Source organism: Enhydra lutris, unplaced genomic scaffold (genome assembly GCF_002288905.1).
Source record: "Enhydra lutris kenyoni isolate GAN:26980312 unplaced genomic scaffold, ASM228890v2 scaffoldscaffold64, whole genome shotgun sequence".
Classification (NCBI taxonomy): domain Eukaryota; kingdom Metazoa; phylum Chordata; class Mammalia; order Carnivora; family Mustelidae; genus Enhydra; species Enhydra lutris.
The window spans coordinates 5,505,396-5,524,629 of record NW_019154148.1 but is presented as its reverse complement, the minus strand read 5'-3'; the positions used below and the strand labels follow the sequence as shown (position 1 = coordinate 5,524,629).

The 19,234-nt window shown below is 45.2% G+C and overlaps 1 protein-coding gene across 3 annotated transcripts in view; it reads right to left on the bottom strand.

Moving 5' to 3' along the window:
* LOC111158905 (tripartite motif containing 36) overlaps positions 1 to 19,234 on the bottom strand; it is a 47,336-nt gene that overhangs the window by 25,087 nt on the left and 3,015 nt on the right. The window contains exons 1-2 of one of the 3 annotated variants that reach the window (XM_022521227.1): positions 9,683 to 9,906; positions 7,381 to 7,615 (exon numbers count right to left, since the gene is read on the bottom strand). In XM_022521227.1, the coding sequence (XP_022376935.1) occupies positions 7,381 to 7,615; positions 9,683 to 9,709 (262 nt within the window). In that variant the 5' untranslated portion in view covers positions 9,710 to 9,906. Of the gene's footprint in view, positions 1 to 7,380; positions 7,616 to 8,779; positions 8,835 to 9,682; positions 9,907 to 19,234 lie in introns of those variants that run through there. The other 2 variants (XM_022521228.1, XM_022521226.1) reach the window with 2 other exon arrangements.

The following is a 19,234-nucleotide window of genomic DNA, read 5'->3' as shown; positions in this document are numbered from 1 at the left end:
ATTCACTGCTCTCTTTCATGAATCAACCCTGTAAGGACGAGTCTTGGTTGCCCACCAAGTTAACTACCTAATTTATAAACACAAAACTTCTTCACCTAAAGCCTTCCTTCATTCTGCCAGGGATCCAGTACCAAAAAGGAATGGCTGAAGTTAGCGTACCACATTTAGAAAAGGTCTTTCAACAGCTACATTAATAGTGCCTTGGCACATTACCGTCATCACTGAACAGACGGTCTTCAAATAGGTCTGGCATGATGTCACTGAAGGTACAATTCAGCCATCAGCCCAGAATATTGTTCATCTGAAGTGACTCTACAGCATGCTAAGGGGCCCTGGGTCCCCAAAACTACTTGTGCAGAAAACATGCAGAGTATTGTTAAGATCTTCGTTTACCTTGACATTTCTAAACCTATAAAAAAAAAAAAGCATGACAAAAAAACTGCCCCATAAAAATGAGAAAACTCTACATAAAATGTATTCTTATAATAATTCTCAAAACATGCAACGCAAGTCCAAGATATTTCACAACATGGCAGGCATAGAACAAAATAAGCCGCAAAGCCACTTTTCAGACACATGCCAATAAACGTTTCATTCCATGAAAACACAAGCCGAGAATTCTGGAAGTGACAGAGTGCAGTGGTCAAGTTGAAACAAATGGAAAGTCACATTTCACTGCATGCTTCCCCACATGACCCAGATGACAGAAATCAAAATGGAGATTATTAAAAAAAAAAAATGGGTTATTACTGGTTTTATTCATTGAAGGTGGTGATCAATTTAAGGAACAGGATCAAACCAAACTAAATCACGACAACAAAGTCATGCTTTACTATATACTGGTGACACCCAGATTGTGGCCTTCAGGTTCAGAAATTTGAAAAAAAGACAGTTCGTCCCTTTTCTGTAAACCTCTTTTATTTTTGTTCCAAAAATAACGTGTAAAGCATCTCACTAGCTTAATGAGACAAAATATTAAGACAATATACCTTAGCTGTTTTTTCCTAAACAGATCTCTAAAAAAAAAGTGTCCCATTTTTCTACGAATGCCGAAGCATTTATGTTTTTTAGTTCATCTGTCTTAGACTTCCAACACTGTTTTCAAAAGCAAACGACAGAGTGTATGTTCTGGGCAATAAGGAAACAGAAGAGACCTAAGGATATTCAAGATGGTGGAACTAAGAATGAAACACAACAGAGTCAACTTTTTACTCCCTGTAGCTTTGCTGTCCACTATAGTAACCACCAGCCAAATGTCACTATCTAAATTTAATTTAAAGATTCAGTTCCTTGGTCGCACTAGCCACATTTCAAATTCTCAAGAGCCACCTGTGACCAATGACTCCCATATTCTAGAACACAGGGTCAAACAAACATTTCCATGATCACAGAATGTTCCACTGGGTGATACTACTCTATAGTATGACATAATGAGAAAGAAACGTAATGACGACTGTGGAAGGTAAGGAAGCAATGCAGGCCAAGCAATGCAACTATTACGTTAAACTGCATTTATGGGGCCAATAATATGGGGCCGAAACTGTCACCCTGCAGCATCAGTTCTTTTCCCGCATATTCCCTGACCTCAAAGACAGATTAAACAAGTGTAACTCATGATACAATTTTAAAAATGAAGACTCAGGAAAAAAATCTTCCAATTGGTTTATAGCAAATCTCCCCGCAAAATGAGCTTTCAGGCATTATTAAGTTCTGTCGTTTAAATATCAATCAAGTATTTCAAAACCGAGTCAATTCAGAACGGGTTCAACACCTCAGATAGCTCCATCCTCCCCCATATTCTGACTACAAGCTACTTCCCCTCTGTTACCTCCCAGGCAGAGGTGAGTGTCTCCCCAATTGCTGGATATTCAGGTCGGGCTTCTAGGTGCCTGGCGATGGGCTAATGCCTCTTTTAGACCAGCATGACCGCCCAATGCCTAAAAGTTACTATTACCTTCGAGTACTATGGTCATATTCAACCTGCAAACCCTTTTTCTCAACTACCATCTGAATAAAAAAATCGGAAACAAGAAATGAACGTTTTTAAAGCCAACTGCTCCTATGTTTCCTCCTATTTACTAAATCTCAACGCTGGAAATTCTCAGGGATTCGCTAAAGCCTGTGAGCGAAAGGATGACACGTGGCTTTTAGAACCATAAAGATGTGTAAACTGAGGCACACAGAGAGGAAGGTAAGGAAGACAGAAAAGGGATAACATTTCAGGTGTTTATTTTCTCCATTAAAATATAAGGTATCACCAGCATTCTACAAAAAAGTAGCCAATTTTACTTTAAAGGTCAACTGGAATATTAAAAAAAAAAAAATTCCTTTTAATAAGATAGGGTTGGTTCATCATTTGCCAGGAGTCAAATACTCTGGAAAGCCTGAAAAAGCAGTGTACATTCTTTACCCACAGACCTCAGTGTTAAAACTCAAACACTTTAGACCATTAACAGAGGAAAGACACCTTATGCACAAAACAAGTGAAGGGCATTCCTACTAAATACAAAAAAACTGCCAATGCCTTTAGGCCCATTTTTAAATGCAGAACAAAGTCCTGGCTCATTTAACCTCCCCAAGGTAGCAAGATGGCCGTGGATAGAAGCTTTGTTCCACTAAGGAAATGAAAAGGATTTTTAAGGTTATTTTTAAAAAAGCTCCCAACATGGGTATGTCAATTTTCCTCAAAAATACCTTGTCATGTGGATGGCCAAAAGGGAAGCATTCCTGATTGGAACCCCCTTTAAAAACCACCAGCCCTAAAAAAAAAACAAAAAACAAAACAAAACAAAAACCGTACCAGCCCTCGCTTGGAATTTAGTCCTGTTGACCTTTAAGTCATTCAGCCAATTTGTCCCCTTTCGAGAAAATTTTGAACACTTGACCACTGATGTTTAAGAACTTTATGATAAACAAGGTTATTAGAGTCAACTCTAATACTATGCTGCCTGCGGCCACACGAGCAATGAAGCATTATCTACCTCTCCACCCCAAAGATCTCCGTTGTGACGCTGTGAACAATGAACAGAAAGCTGGATTTAGAATTTAATTTCAAAGAGCAGATTCACAACTTGTTAACAAAAGATAAAGCAGCAACTGTGTCCTGTGCACAATTCTTGAGTTAACAGTAAGAAAATGGTTTTTTTTTCCCCCCAGCACATGTGGTTATTTATGAAACCCTCGCTGTAAAGCATTCATGGAGCAGACCTTGGCGCTCAAAATCATTGCTGGGGCAGCCCGTTAGAGGCCCAAACCCTATCTTATAGATTCGTATTTTTAAACAGTCCTATCTCCAGTAACTGTTGAAAATACACAGCCACAGCAAGCATCTTTTGTTTGATTTTTTTCTTTTCTTTTTTTTTTATACTGACATGTATCAACCTTGTAAATAAACGTTGCTAAAATGGGCTGTATCTTCCTGACAAAAAGAAACACACAGGTGACCCAAAATGCACAGTTAAGATGGCTATTTTTCTGTAACTGAATGTGTTACTGTGTTGTACACACAAACCCTACCCGCCTTTCCAGGCACCCTTTTATTGTAAAAAACCTGTCAAATCTCCCAGGCAATGATATTCAAAAAAAGGGCTGCGTGAGCCAACAGCGTCGGCCACATCTGCCATTTTCAATTTCCCAGGAGCCAGATTAATGAAAAGGAAACAAGTGAAATTAATTTTAATAACAGCTGTTATTTCTTTAACCCACTATCTCCAAAATACCATCACCTCAAAAGGTAAGAGAGTTACAAACTACTGGAGGTAGTTCCTAGTTGATCATCATTCTAAGTGTCTGGAATTCGGGGGGTGTTTATGCTACCCAGCACATCTCAGCTCAGACAAGCACATCTCAACTGCTCAAGAACCACAGTGGCTGGCTAGTGGCGACTGTTCTGGGCAGTCCTGGTCTAATCAATCCCTTTATTAAACCAGTGGCAAAACTAATTTTTAGAATTCTACTCCTCCCACACCAATTGCTCAGAATAGGACTTCCTTCCCAAGTGCGTCTAAATGAGGAAAAGTAGAAAAAGAAACCTGCCAAGAGAAAAAGGGGGGGGCGTTACTTCCCTATGAATTTCTTTTTCAATCTCTGCAAAGAAAAATCAGAGGCAAATGCCCCATACATGGAGGGCAGCGTCGTATCTGTCATGTTATCACCTCTACTCATTATTTAAAGCTGTTTTCACAAGGAGGAGGGCAATCCTAAAATCCACCTTCATTTGATAAAAGTCTCCAGGAATGATTACTACACTTAGGGCCTCCCCACCCTCTGACTGCTTTCTTTGTACTCGTTCATTTGCTCCCTATGCCCTTTTTAATGAATGACTGGGTTCTAACTATGAGGTTCCGTACAGGGTCAGGCTATATGCTTCTCAGAAGGGAGGGGCAGATTGATCTTGCTCATTCCCCTTCAGCATTTAGCAGCATCCGGCAATCAGCAGGTCAATGACATGTGTGTTGACTGAATGAATGCAAATGAACACAAGGTAAGGAACTTCAGAGTGGGAGAAGATACAGCCCCTGACATACAAGGACGGACCACCCAAGGCAGAAATCCCCTCTACGATGTCTGCAAAGGGCGGTCACTCGTCCACTGCTGAAAACAAGGACTTCAAACTTGGGCGGCCCCAACGCTGCGTCTTAGTCAAAGAAAGATGCATTTTGGCTGCCCTGTCCTGTGCTGAGCCGGCATGGAGTTTTTGAATAATTGGAACGAACTGCCAAGGTTTAAGACAGATGACACATCAAAACCACTGTCAGGGTTTTTTTTGCGGGGGGCGGGGGTGGGTTTAGTAATCTGACAATCTGGCACCTCCATACCCCTATGATAATGAAATAGTGCCAAGTGCCCCCTGCCTGGTGAGACACGGCGTCCATTGTAGTCCACAGAACCAGGCGCCGCTGTCTCTTAACAGGGGAGGCGTGGAGTCAGCTGGCTGCTGCTACCTGGGCTGCTGGTTTTCTTATGGCAGCTGACTTAGTGGGAAAATCAACTATTTACAGTCTCTGTACCGAGGAAGTACGACAAAAGAGGTTCCTGTATTTATTATGCCTGGGGCCGGCTTCCTCAATCTATCTGGTCCCTGCAGCATCATAAATCTGAGCCCGCACTGGAACACTTTACAGACAGGGGGCTAACAGTCTCATCTTAGGAAAGCCTGTCGTGTTTGCTTTCTTTTCCCCGCTGAGCCCGAGATCTGCATTCCTCCTTCACTCACTGATCTGGAACCTCTGCTGTGGAGACACCCAGTTTACTTTCTCTTTCTCTAGACAGCCTTCATGTTCTGCAGTCTCGCCCTCTCCAAATAAGAGAGTAAATATACTCTCTTATTTCCTGTAACTGCCCTTCGAAGTTTTCTAACTCCCTGCCCTCTCAGGACATGATACAACTTGACAGGGTTCTTCCTGAAGGAGAGACAGGACTTCTCAGTAATTGCATTTCTGATCTTGAAGGTGTAAAGTGCGGTGGAATGGATCTCTTGTTCTTGGGGAGGAAAAGGGCCACTATTACTGAGTAAAAGCCATCCGAGTAGGCTTTATAGAAATCTTGTAGCTGAGGTCATACAACCACCACTCCACATGTATTTACTAAACATCCACCAGGCACGATCTAGGTGAGCTCCTAAATTAATTATTCATCTGTATTTCACCCAAACTCCATAAGGATCACACATAAACACCAACCAAATGTTAAGATTAGAAGCCCACGTAAGATACAAGATTTCACAGAATTATAGAAATATTAGTACATAACTAAAAGTCCTTTGAACGCTCTGTGCTAAATGTTAATATACAAAAAGTGAATTTCCTTGGTCAACCAACTGGGGTTCTGTCCCTAACTAGCCAATGAGGATCTACCAACAGATTATCTGTTTTCTCTGGAAGGCAATTTCAAGCTATTGAAACCTGTCTTTCCCCCTCCTCCCAGTGACAGCTAGCTCTTAGCAGGGAGGGAAACCTGCAAGTGATGACTTCATAATAACCATGACCCTCTCTGACCTCATACTCCCTGCATCCATAGTCACTTAACGCTTTTTTTTTTAATATATGCTTGTAATTTTTTATACATGCAAAACAGCTTCTAAGTGATTCATGATTACCATTTAAAGAAAAATACGTGTTTTTAAAATAGTGTAATACTCTTAGATCAAATTCACTCTTATCCACTGTCTGAGGGAGCACAAAGACAAGATTCCATGTCACAGCGGGGACCAAGAGAGACAGCATTGGCTAAATGCAAATGAGGGGAAGGAGATTCTAACAGGTTTTTTTTTTTTTACATGTAAGATTAAAAATTTATTCCTATGCTACAACAGGGAGAAATAAACAGAGTGGCCTAAAGGATCAAGCTTAAAACCTCCAAGCCCAAACTGGGCAGAAATGAAGGCCTGAAGTCTGGGGCTTATGGCCACTCGTGTCCTCTCCTAATATCCCTAACATGACACTGAGATATTTCTACCCAAACCTCTGCCTCCCCTTGATCCTCACTGATGCTGTTGGCCATGAAATTCCCAGTGGCCCTCTTCCCTGGGATTTCAATTCATTTTACTCTATCTAACTCCTACAGTGGATATCCAGAAAGAAGAAAGTAATACCACCCCAACCGCAAACAATTTAAACTCTAGCTGTATAAGGTACAGGGTGGGGCGCCTGGGTGGCTCAGTGGGTTAAACCTCTGCCTTTGGCTCAGGTCATGATCTCAGGGTCCTGGGATGGAGCCCTGCATCAGGCTCTCTGCTCAGCGGGGAGCCTGCTTCCCCCCTCATCTCTGCCTGCTGTTCTTCCTACTTGTGATCTCTCTCTCTCTGTCAAATAAATAAAATCTTAAAAAAAGAAAGAAAGGTACAGTGTATGTGCTCTACATGTGGAGCTACTCCCATCACTCCAGAATTCTACCCCTACAGAATATTCTACACAATATTCAAAATCCTGATTTCAAACAATGGATTTAAAGTGGCTGGAAGAAGAAAAAATCCTCAGGTAGAACAAAATGACACCAAATAACTCATTCTCAAAAGCCTTCTATGAATAGTCATTATGGCATATTCATTTACACAGTACCATAGACAGAGGATTCCCTAGTAAGTACTTCTGTGGTCCATTATTTCATCCCTCATATAAAGGACCCCAGAGGATCAGAACACTCCCTAAGATACAGATGATTATTAAGGGGTCTAACACAAAGCTGGTGTTCAATAACCCACTTTAACTGCATACCAGGAGACAAGAAAAGCTCATTTTGACATGGGAAAAAAGGGAAGGGCTCCTTTTACAACTAGTTTTAATTTATCCACCCAGAAAGACCAACCCACATAATGGCAAAAATAATTTCCCCTCCACAGATATCCCTGAAACTCCCAGGCCCCAAGCTTCTACCACATACCTGGTCTGCTAATTCTGTCAATTTTGTCCATGCTAGGGGACGGGAGCCGAAGTCGAGGACTGCTCTGATTGGAGTTGTCCGATCCCACATCATTGAATGAGTCATCATGGGTCAGTAAGAGTTCTTTTACACACTTATGACAGAGACTGTGTTGACAAGGGAGAATCAGCGGGTGGGTGAACAGCTCCTTGCATGCTGGGCAAATGAGCTCTCTTTCGATATTCTTAATGGTAACCTTGAAGAAAAGAAATCAAATCAAAAGCTCTTAGTGGGGGGAATATACTAACACGCTTATACCTCTTGGTAAGTACGTGTGTGTACCATGCCAAAAGGAATGAAGAAACAGTGTATAATCTGAAATTCCTTTCCGGTAATGAAATTCCCAGACCACTGGCCCCCTCAACACCCACAGCCTAGAACTGAAGGGACACAGACATGGGAAACACTGAAGTCAGAGAAAAATCAGCATGAAATATGAGGGGACCGTAATATTCCACCATTACGGAGTTACTCAAATCATCGTGAACTCACTAATTTAGGACATCTGAGACATCCAAAAAGTAGATTACTTCAGTAAGAGTTAAGAAGCCAGCACACTAAGGATGAGACCATGTTCCTTCCGAGCACAGTTAACTCTGTGCCCAGACAAGAGGGGGCAAAAACTGGGTTAGCCAGAATGTTCACAGAAGCCTCCTTGAAATCTATTTACAAGCTGAATCATCAGCAATCTACATTAAATGTGACCAATTTTCATACGCTGCAACTGTAATGTAGCTAAAACGCTTGAGGTTCTCTTGCTGCCTAGCAAAGTGGTTATCTTAAAAGCACTTGATGAATATTGAAAAGGATGGAGAGAACTGGAAAGCACCATTTTAAGGGCTCTCAGTACTACCGGCTTGCATTATTTTCCAGGAGAAACACTCAGTCTCTTGTAACAACCAAAAAGGTTTGATGACCTCATACTCCTTTTACCACCCTTTCCATATGCAGTTCCCCAGCCCCCACCCCAAAAGGCAGGTGTTATGAATCTATATTCAGCCTTCTTGTAGCTTTACAGTCTGATTTTAAAGTACTCCTAACCCTGTACAATCATTTCAATTACTGGAGCTCCACAGAAAATTAGAATTGAATTAATTCACTTATTTTAATTAGATAAAAATGTATGCTCTTCTATTCCCCCTCCAGTAACACTAAGGGCTTTAATAATCCTTGACAACAGCACTACATCCAACTAGCTTTTCTCACGGTCCATGGTCTTTCCTGTGTTTCTTGCTGCATCATCCAATAAATATTTCATAGAAGCCCGCATCATCTCAGGATTTTATTAAATTTGGAAGACCGCCACGCTTCACAATTCACGGCAAAGAAAATAGAATGTTCACATCCCATCTCGTCTCACCGAGAATCTGACACCTGATTCAAAAGAAAAAATATCCTTCTGAAGGTCCAAAATAGGTTCAAAGAAAAATTCTGTTCTGAAGGTCCGAGACAGATTCCCATTTGACGGGAGGTGTACCTCCCAGAGGAAGATCCCGAGTCATTTCCACCTCTCTGGTACACAGGAGGAGAGCATACGCTTTCTAACCACAGCAGACACGAAGTAATTCTGGCCCAAAAGAAAAATGAGTTTTCATTTCAGAGCCATGTAAGAGAAAGGGAAGGCGGCGGCTCCCACAATCAGGCTGTCTCAGAATCCACGGGGTTCGACGGCAAACGAGCAACTCGGTAAGAACCGCAGATCGGAGCCTTTCCAACAAAACCCCTTGCACCCCGACAGCGGCCAGGGCCCGCCCGCCTCCCGCGCGCGAGCCGGCTTAGCCAGGGAGGAGCCTGCGCTCGCGGCGAAGGCCGGCCGGGCTGGGCCGCGCCCGCGGGGGTGCGAGCGAGACCCCAGCGCCCGCCCCACGACGCTTCGGAACAAAGGGGAGACCGGACGCGCGCCCCCAGCCGCGACAGGCGGCAGACTCCCCGAGCCGAGGCAATCCGACAGCACCGACCCCACGCAAGAGCCCCGCCCCGACGCCCCGAGGTGCTCAGGTGAGCGATAGCCGCCCCCGGTCGGCGCCCCCTCGCGGGCCCAGGGGCCCCGGGGTCCAACCCTCTGAGAGGCGGAGAGGCGGCGCCCGGATTTGCGGAACCCGGGGCGCGGAAGGCGAAGAGGAAGCTGGGCCACCACACGCCCGCCCTCGCTCCTCCGAAGAAGAGGCTCCCTCCGAATCAGGGCGGAGGAGCGCGCGCGGGGGGCCCCCGGGGAGGCGCCATGGGAGCGTGAGGCGGCGGCCCCCGTCGCCCACTCACTCACCAGCGAGTCGGAACCGTCCCCTTCCATGGTAGCCTTCTGCCAGGTGTCATCAACGGCGGGGTCCGAACAGGCGGCCGTGCGGCCCGGGCAGGGTCCGGTGGGCGGGTCCCCGCGGCGGCCGTGGAGCCTGGGCTCGGAGCTGGTGAGCCGGACCCGGCCAGCGGACCGACGCGGCGAGGAGCGGGGCGGACGAAACACTGGCGCGGAGAGCCGAGCGCGCTCCCTGCGACGGCCCCGGAATCCCGCCCCGCGGCCAGCTGCGGCGGCGGCTCCTGCGGACTGCGGCTGGGCGGGCGGCCGCGCAGAGAGAGCCGGGCGCCGACGCCGCGGAGGGGCGGGGCCTGGGCGGGGCGGCGCCGTCGCCCGGGCAACAGCGCCCACCGCACAAAAGGGGCGGGGCGGTGCGCGGCGACCGGGCGAGCGGGCTGGGCGGCGGCGCGCGCGCTAGGGTCCCGGCTCTCGCCGCCGCCGCCGCCCGCCCCGCCCCCTCCGCCGCCGCGGTCACCGCCCGCCGCCGCTGGCAGCCTCGGAGGTGCGGAAGCGAGGGGGCAGGGAAGCGGAGGGCGGTGCCGGGGCGGGACCGGGGTGGAGCGGCCCGCAGGGCTGCGGCTGACTGCGGCGCTGGCGGCCGGCCCGGCGCTGCCCCTCTGCCCGTCGTCTGGCTTTCCCTGCGCTTCGGCCAAGCATCCCCTTCAAGCCGCATTTCCTGACTCTGGACGGCCGGCGGGGCCAGGAGAGCCGCGCGCAGGGGAGGCGAGGACCGGCGCGAGACCCCGCCCGCCGCACCCCCTCCCGGGCCGGGGCTTCACCTAGCAGGTCCCCGTCTCCGCCCGGCTCTTCCTCCTCCTCCTCCTCCAGCCCAGTGCGTCGGGAGAATTTCACGTCCCTAACGGGTCCCCAACCACTCGTATTCGGTTCCTGCTTTGACACTCAGGGCGCGGCGCTGTCACGCACGACACGTTCTCGCCAGGTGGCGCGGGCTTGGGGACCCGAGCCGGCCACGCGGGAGCGCCCTCTCCGCCCCGCCCTGCCCCCTCCAGCCCGGACAGCCGCCCTGAGGTGCCCCCTTGGGGACGGAGGGCGCGGGGCCAAGGGGCGCCGCGGGTCCTGGGCTGCTGCGACACCCGCGCACCCACGCGGTGCTTGGCGGGCTCCGGGACCAGCTGCGCCAGATGCACCTGCCGCGACTCAAGCATCTTTCTTGTGTCTCGTTTCACCGCGACCCGAAAACAAATCACCAGGGACGGCTGGACGCCTAATAGGGGACCCCGCCACTGCCTTCCCCGCTGGCTGACTCCACCCTTCCCCAGAGTCGGAGAAAAGGGAGCTCTCAGCAGCCGGGGGAAGGGACCTCACAGCAGCCCAGGAATCCCGGTCAGGTGTGAAACGCTGCCCACTTTTATGTTCTACTTGGGAGACGTGTGTCGCAGGGAAAAGTTCCCACCGTCTTCCCACAGCACGGTCAGCCCGGTAGCCTCTTCTCCAACCTGGCAGTGAAGGGACCATGGCAATGGTCTTGAACGGAATGCCCTCGGTTCACCCGGGAGGTGTAGAGAGGACGTCCGTGCGCCTTGCAGAGCAAGGACTGGACTATTCTGATCCGGATTAATGCCCGCTCTGCGGCCCCACATGCTGGAGTTGAGGCTGTTTCCTCCCCACGGGTTCAGAAACATCCTAATCTAGAGGGAAATGGTAAAAATAATGCCTGCATCATTTGGTTACCTGTATTACGTACCACACCATGTTCCCATATAGTTTTTAAGAGACTCAACCATTAAAAAGCATATATCAGTCTTTGTTTTTTAAATTTATTTAATTTCATGGGTTTTTTTATTAACATAAAATGTATTATTTGTTTCCAGGGTACAAGTCTGTGATTCATCAGTCTTACACAATTTACAGCGCTCACCATAGCACATACGCTCCCCAGTGTCCATCACCCAGCCACCCCATCCCTCCCACACCCACTGCCCCTCCAGCAACCCTCAGTTTGTTCCCAAGAACAAATAGAAGACATTAAGTCTTCTACGGTTTATTTCCCTCTCTGGTTTCGTCTTGCTACATTTTTCCCCTCCCTTCTCCTGTGATCTTCTGTCTTGTTTCCCAAATTCCTCTTATCAGTGAGATCATATAACAATTGTTTCTCAGGCTGACTGACTTCATTCAGCATAATACCCTCTAGTTCATCCGCATCGTTGCAAATGGCAAGATTTCAAATTTTGATGGCTGCATAATATTCCATTGTGTGTGTATGCCACATCTTTATTCATCTGTGGATGGACTTCTAGGCTCTTTCCATAGTTTGGCTATTGTGGACATTGCTGCTATAAACATTCAGGTGCATGTGCCCCTTTGGATCACTACATTTGTATCTTTGGTATAAATACCCAGTAGTGCAATTACTGGGTTGTAGGGTAACTCTATTTTCAACTTTTTGAGGAACCTCCATGCTGTTTTCCAGAGTGGCTGCACAAGCTTGCATTCTCTCCAACAGTGTAGGAGGGTTCCCCTTTCTCCACATCCTTGCCAACGCCCATTGTCTCTTGACTTGTTAATTTTAGCCATTCTGACTGGTGTGAGGTATCTCATTGTGGTTTTGATTTGTATTTCCCTGATGCCGAGTGATGTGGAGCACTTTTTCCTGTGTCGGTTCGCCATCTGGAGGTCTTCTCTGCAGAAATGTCTGTTCAGGTCTTCTGCCCATTTCTTGATTGGATTATTTGTTCTTTGGGTGTTGAACTTGATAAGTTCTTTATCGATTTTGGATACTAGCCCTTTCTTTATCTGAAATGTTATTTGCAAATATCTTCTCCCATTCTATCTGTTGTCTTTACATGGAAAACCCAAAACACTCCACCCCAAAACTGTTAGAACTTACACAGGAATTCGGTAAAGTGTCAGGATATAAAATCAATGCACAGAAATCAACTGCATTTCTATACAACGAGACAGAAGAAAATTAAGGAGTTGATCCCATTTACAACTGCACCCAAAACCGTAAGATACCTAAATCTAACCAAAGAAGCAAAGAATCTGTACTCAAAAAACTATAAAGTCCTCATGAAAGAAATTGAGGAAGATGCAAAGAAATGGAAAAACGCTCTGTGCTCATGGATTGGAAGAACAAATATTGTGAAAATGTCTACGCTACCTAGAGCAACCTACACATTCAATGCAATCCTTATCAAAATACCATCAACTTTTTTTTTCAAAGAAATGGAACAAATAATCCTAAAATTTATATGAAACCAGAAAGGACCGCGAATAGCCCAGAATAACAATGAAAAAGAAAACCAAAGCTGACGGCATCACAATTCCAGATTTCAAGCTCTATTACAAAGCTGTCATCATCAAGAGAGTATGGTACTGGCACAGAAACAGACACACAAGTCAATGGAACAGAACAGCCCAGAAATGGACCCTCAACTCTATGGTCAACTAATCTTCCACAAAACAGGAAAGAATGTCCAGTGGAAAAAAGTCTCTTCAACAAATGGTGTTGGGAAAATTGGACAGCCACACGCAGAAGAATGAAACTGGACCATTTCTCTACTCCACACACAAAAATAAGACTCAAAATGGATGAAAGACCTCAACGTGAGACAGGAATCCATCAAAATCTTTGAGGACACAGGCAGTAACCCCTTCAACCTTGGCTGCAGCAACTTCTTCCTAGAAACATCACCAAAGGCAAGGGAAGCAAGGGCAAAAATGAACTATTGGGACTTCATCAAGATAAAAAGCTTTTGCACAGCAAAGGAAACAGTCAACAAAACCAAAAGGTATCAGTGTTTGTTTTTAATACTGGTCTTTGGGTTAAATTATTCCCCTCTGGCTGTAATCCCGCATCAGCCCACCTGAATAGCACTTTGGTCCAAAACCAACTAGTTAATTGATTAAAAGATTAGAAGGCTTCATTAACATGAGCTAAAGATTAAACTTGTATAGACAACATTTGGCTGAAAATAAATTCCAAAGCCCTCCTTCCATTATGCAAATCAGACGTCACTGAGATACCATTTTCCACCTGATTCTCCAGGTTCAAAAAGTATCTTAACACACTTGGCCAGAACGTGGGGAACTAGGCACATTCAAGCTTTTTCGCAACACTGTAGCTTGGTAGAGCTAATTGGAAGGGAAATTTTGCAAATCCTATCAAAAACTTTAAATGGTGTACCTTTGACTAAGCACTTCCACTTCTAAGAATTCTCCTACTGAAAGGCTTGCATGTGTGCACAAAAACCTGTACAAAGATCTTCTTGGCACCTTATTTATAGAAACGATCATCCATGATGTCCAACCATACCATGAAATACTGTGCAGCAGTTAAAATGAATGTACTGATGAGTAAGGATTTTTAAAACATCGTGTTAGAAAGGGTAAAAAGCCATAGATTCTCCGTGTTACCACTTTGGCCAAAAAATCATGAGACAAGCTTATTAGCTTATATAGGAAAATTAGTAAATAAAATAACTCTCCAACATAGAACACAAAAAAATAGCAATAGAGCCGGCTATAGAGAAAGGGCTGGAATCAGGTGTGGAAGACACTTTTCACTCACACTTTCTTGCATCGTGTGTACTTTATATGTGCATGTTTTCCTTCTGGAACATTTTTAATGCAATTTACATAATTAATCCATAAATGCTTTAATACATGGTCATTTAAACTCTTAACCCATGAAGTTTTAAAAGCAAAAGGGGGAGGGGCATATTGCTAGGAAGAGAGCAAAATGTGTAAATCACCATTCTTAACCATTTTGCCACCTCTAGTCATTTCTACCTCACCCTCCGCCCTCCTCCCCCACCCCTTTGGTTACGAGGGTTGGAGTCATCTCATCAACTTCTCTCAGCATGCATAAAGACCAGCTTCCCAGTTAGCAAAGATACCAAGATCTTTCCCAGTTCCTCAAGTTAAAATCTGTGGGTTTGAGTTTTTTGGTTTTGGGGAGTTTTTTGCTGATTTTTGTTTTTAATCCTCCTCTCTCCTTCCCCTATACCTCTGGCTAGTCTTCAGATCCTATCCTTTCTCATCCTTACAGCTAATTCCCCTACTCAGGTCCACTCCCCGTGCCTAGATTACAAGAACAGCCTACCAATTGGGTATTAACAGATGACTTTCCATATGGGTATCACTATCCCTGTAGCTCTATTTGCGACAGGGGCAGGGTAAGCTAAGGTCCTAGACTACAAGGAGCTTAGTGTGGGGCAATAGCAGAGAGGGCTCTACGTGCATGTGAACGACTGTATCTGAATGCTGGCATGTTGGGCAGCAAGAGACAGAAGGGGTGAACTCTGAGTAACAGAATGAGTCTCGGATAGTAAGGAGGGCCTGGAATGCCATGTTTCTCTTCTTAAGACTTGAGGAAGCTTCTGAAGGCTTTTAAGTGGGAATGATGTGAGCGATCTGTATTGTTGGGTTTCTTAAATCCTTATTCTCCCAATCTGCATTGCTAGGTACCCAGGGATATCACCCTGGGTACCTGGGTGATATCCCTGGGTACCTACCTGGTACCTATTCTTAGTTTGGAATATCCTAGCATCTCCTCTTCCAAGACTTTCTTTTTAAAAATATGGGTCAAGGGGGGTGCTTGGATGGCTCAGTGGATTAAGCCGCTGCCTTTAGCTCAGGTCATGGTCTCAGGGTCCTGGGATCGAGCCCCACATCGGGCTCTCTGCTCGGCGGGGAGCCTGCTTCCCCCTCTCTCTCTGTCTGCCTCTCTGCCTACTTGTGATCTCTCTCTCTGTCAAATAAATAAATAAATCTTTAAAAAAAATAAAACATTGGTCAAGGTTCAACACAAGGAAGTCTTACTCCACACCTGCGAGCGCTCCCGGCAGGTCCATGACCTTCAGCACGCTTGCCTACATTATCTCATGCCCTTGTTGCTTAATTGCTCCTCCCTCATCAGGGAGGCCTGAGCTGGCTTGCATCTGTCTATCTCATCAAGTCCAAAAGGTCAGGGAAGGATGTTGTCAATTTCCCCCTACTTCAACTGCCAACAACCGGCCACTCCCCCGACACACACAGACAGACAGACAGACACGCACACACGCGCACACACTCTCTCTCTCTCTCTCTCTCTCTCTCCCCCCCCCCCCCCCCCCCCCCCCGCCCATTCAGGTTTGGTAAAGGAACGGCTCACTAAGTGTTCTGTACCGGACATTTAAAATGTAAGCCTGTTACCCTTTAGGCTACCCACTATTCACTAAACTGACCTGGTCTCTTTTCATACTGACTCCTGATACCCACCAAGTGACTAAGTTCCTGGCAAAGTCAGCTCCTCCCAAGCATGATACATTATTTCAGTCTCTGCTCGGCACCACCACTGGCTCTTAATCTGTTTCGTCTGAGATCAAATAGCCAGGGTACCTTTCTGTGGGTATGTCCTCAATAAGAAGTCACAACAAGGGGACGGGGCCACATCCTCCTACATGTTGCCCCCTGCTGGGGAGTCCTAGTCATTGGACAGCCCAGGGACAAAATGAAGAGAGCCCTTGGAGTTAGGGGGAACAAGGGAGCCAGAAAGGAAATCAATCACAGGATTCCCCAGCAGATTGGCACAGGCGCTGTCTACACCCTGGGCATCAGGAGGTCAGAGGTGAAGGACAAGGAATGGCAGTTATCAGTTATTGACCCAAACCTCCAACAGTTCAAGCTTACCTGTCATAAAGTGTTTCTATGGGAACCACCTCAGGGGAGAGTCCGGCGAGGCAGTTAGTTCAGATGTCCATTGCCTCACCAAAGCCTACTCATCTTCCAGACCTAGGGCCTCCTCCCTCATTGGTCTTGTTTTCACTGATGAGCTCCCCTGACTCTGAACTCCTTGGGCATTTGGAGTCTTTCCACTCAGTTGAACATGATTACATACTCTCATTTCGTACATGAATGTTTGATGTCTTGTAAGCCTTACCTTCCCAGCCACTGAAGCTTTTTGTTTGTTTGTTTGTTTGTTTGTTTAAGAGAAAATCTGGGACACCTGGGTAGCTCAGTTGTTAAGGGTCTGCTTTTAGCTCTGGTCATGATCCCTGGGGCCTGGGATCCAGCCCTGCATTGGGTTCCCTGCTGGGCAGGAAGCCTGTTTCTCCTCTCCCACTCCCCCTGATTGCATTCCCTCTCTTGCTGTGTCTCTGTCAAATAAATAAATAAAATCTTTTTTTAAAAAAGAGAGAGAGTGAGAAATCTGATAGACATTTACTTACTAAACAGCACCATAAGACTGGTAATTTGAAATCTGATGAGAAGAACACAGTACTGCTCTAGCAGACATTTTTCTATTAATGGCAGGAATGCACTGGTTTTATCACTGGTGGCAAAGGGGTCCCTTGTCCAGCTTGAGGTGAACCACAGTGGCAATATTTAGATATTGTCTGTGGGTCCCCTTTGACTACATTATTCCTTCACTTGGGGTTGCTAGGTTTAGCAAAAACACAGGACGCCCAGATAAGTCTGAATTTCAGATACATAATGAATTTTTTTTAGTATAAGTATGCCCCACACCTGCACCCCAATGTTTATAGCAGCAATGTCTACCATAGCCCAACTATGGAAAGAGCCTAGATGCCCATCAACAGATGAATGGATAAAGAAGATGTGGGATATATATATACAATGGAATATTACGCAGCCATCAGAAAATGAAATCTTACCATTTGCAATGACATGGATGGAACTAGAGGGTATTATGCTAAGTGAAATAAGTCAATCAGAGGAAAACAATTATCATATGGTTTCACTGATTTGAGGAATTTAAGAAACAAGACAGAGGAGCAGAGGAGAAGGGAGGGAAAAATAAAACAAGATGAAATCAGAGAGGGAGACAAACCATGAGAGACTCTTAAGCACAGAAACAAACGGAGGGTTGCTGGAGGAGAGGGGGTGGAGGGATGGAGTAACAGGGTGATGGGCATTAAGAAGGGCACTGGATGGAATGAGCACTGGCTGTTCTATGCAACTGATTAATCACTGATCTCTCCCCCTGAAACTAGTAACACACTCTATGTTAACTAACTGAATTTAAATAAAATTAAATTAAATTTAAAAAGTATGCCCCATGTATTGCAAGGGACCTACTTACATTAAAACAACTATGTGCTGTTTATCTGAAATTCAAATGTAATTCTACATCCTGTATTTTATCTGGCAACTCTTTATGTCCTCTTGTTAATAATCACAGTTTGTCTCAAAACCTAACACTGTTGTCACAGCAGCTAGATGTAACAACTTTCATGCATTGAGGACCTACTGTGTGCCAATACCAGGATGAGGAACTTTAAATAAAATATTCATTTAATCCTGGCAATAACCCTGTGAGTAGGTATGATTCCCTTCAATGGGGCCATGGGCCAACCACAAGGGCTCTCCACCTCCACCCAAAGGTTAAGTAATACCCTCAAGGTCACATGACTAGATACCAAAAAGCCTTGACATTCAAACTTGGGTCTCCCTCCAGCATCCCTATTGCAATGCCTGCCCACAGGTGAAAATACATGTCATTTAGTTGCATAAAAAATATGATTTAAGCATTATTTGACTAAGTAATTTAAGATACTCTTTTTCAAATTATCTTTTTACAGTATGGTTAAAAAAAAGTCAGAGGAAAATTATATTTATGAAGCTAGCTAGTTTCAAATGATATTGCTAAAGTCTACATCTTCTGTGCGCCTTTCCTACCCCCCACCACGCACACATTTCGCCCAATCCCAAGATATAAAAAAAATATTTTAAAGAATACTTTGCAGTGGACCCAACCTTAGTATTACCACCCAGTTTAGAGTTCAGTTGTGTGAGCAACTACCTATTGAGCCCTCTGAAACAGATCATTTGGTGGTATTTTTGTTTTGGTCCCAGGAGATGCTTAAAGACTTTCCATTAGTCTAGATTTGAGGATCTTCTCAATCTAATTCGTTCAGAGTACAAGTATCTTCTTGCTTTACAGTAAATTTTGTTTGTGGAAGTTCTTGAACTTTTTATGCCCCAGAGATGTTCGAAGTTGGACGTAATAATTCACCAGAGTATGGAATCACTGCCTGTTTCTCTACCAGAGTTAAAGGAAAACTTTACAAAGACTCTTTTCATTTTGCTCAAACTATTGCACTCCTTGGAGGTGTCCAAACAGTTAACTACTGAACTATGGGGAACAAGTGCTTTCTGGCTATTTTTACATAAATATAAGTATGTTAAATTGTCTAAATATAAAGGGGTATACTAAATTTAAATTCTTCTATGTCCCTCGTCATCAAATCTTCATTGGATGATTCCAGAGGAGGGTATAATGGTGTGAAGAGAAAAGGCGAATGAAGAGAATTTAAAAAAAAAAATAAGCCAAAACCTTCTAGGGTCCAAAAGTTTGAAAACACAGCTTTCAGTAATCCTAGGTACTGACCACAGATTTGGAAAGGTCTCTTTCAGTCCAAAGAGGTGAGCTACAAAAGAAACAAAACATCCAAAAAGTATCTTCAAGAAATGGTACAAATTTCCCTGATAGGGAAAGACAAGGAAGTCCATTTAGGTTGATTTTTTAAACCACTTGAGAATTACCCTAGGCATTCA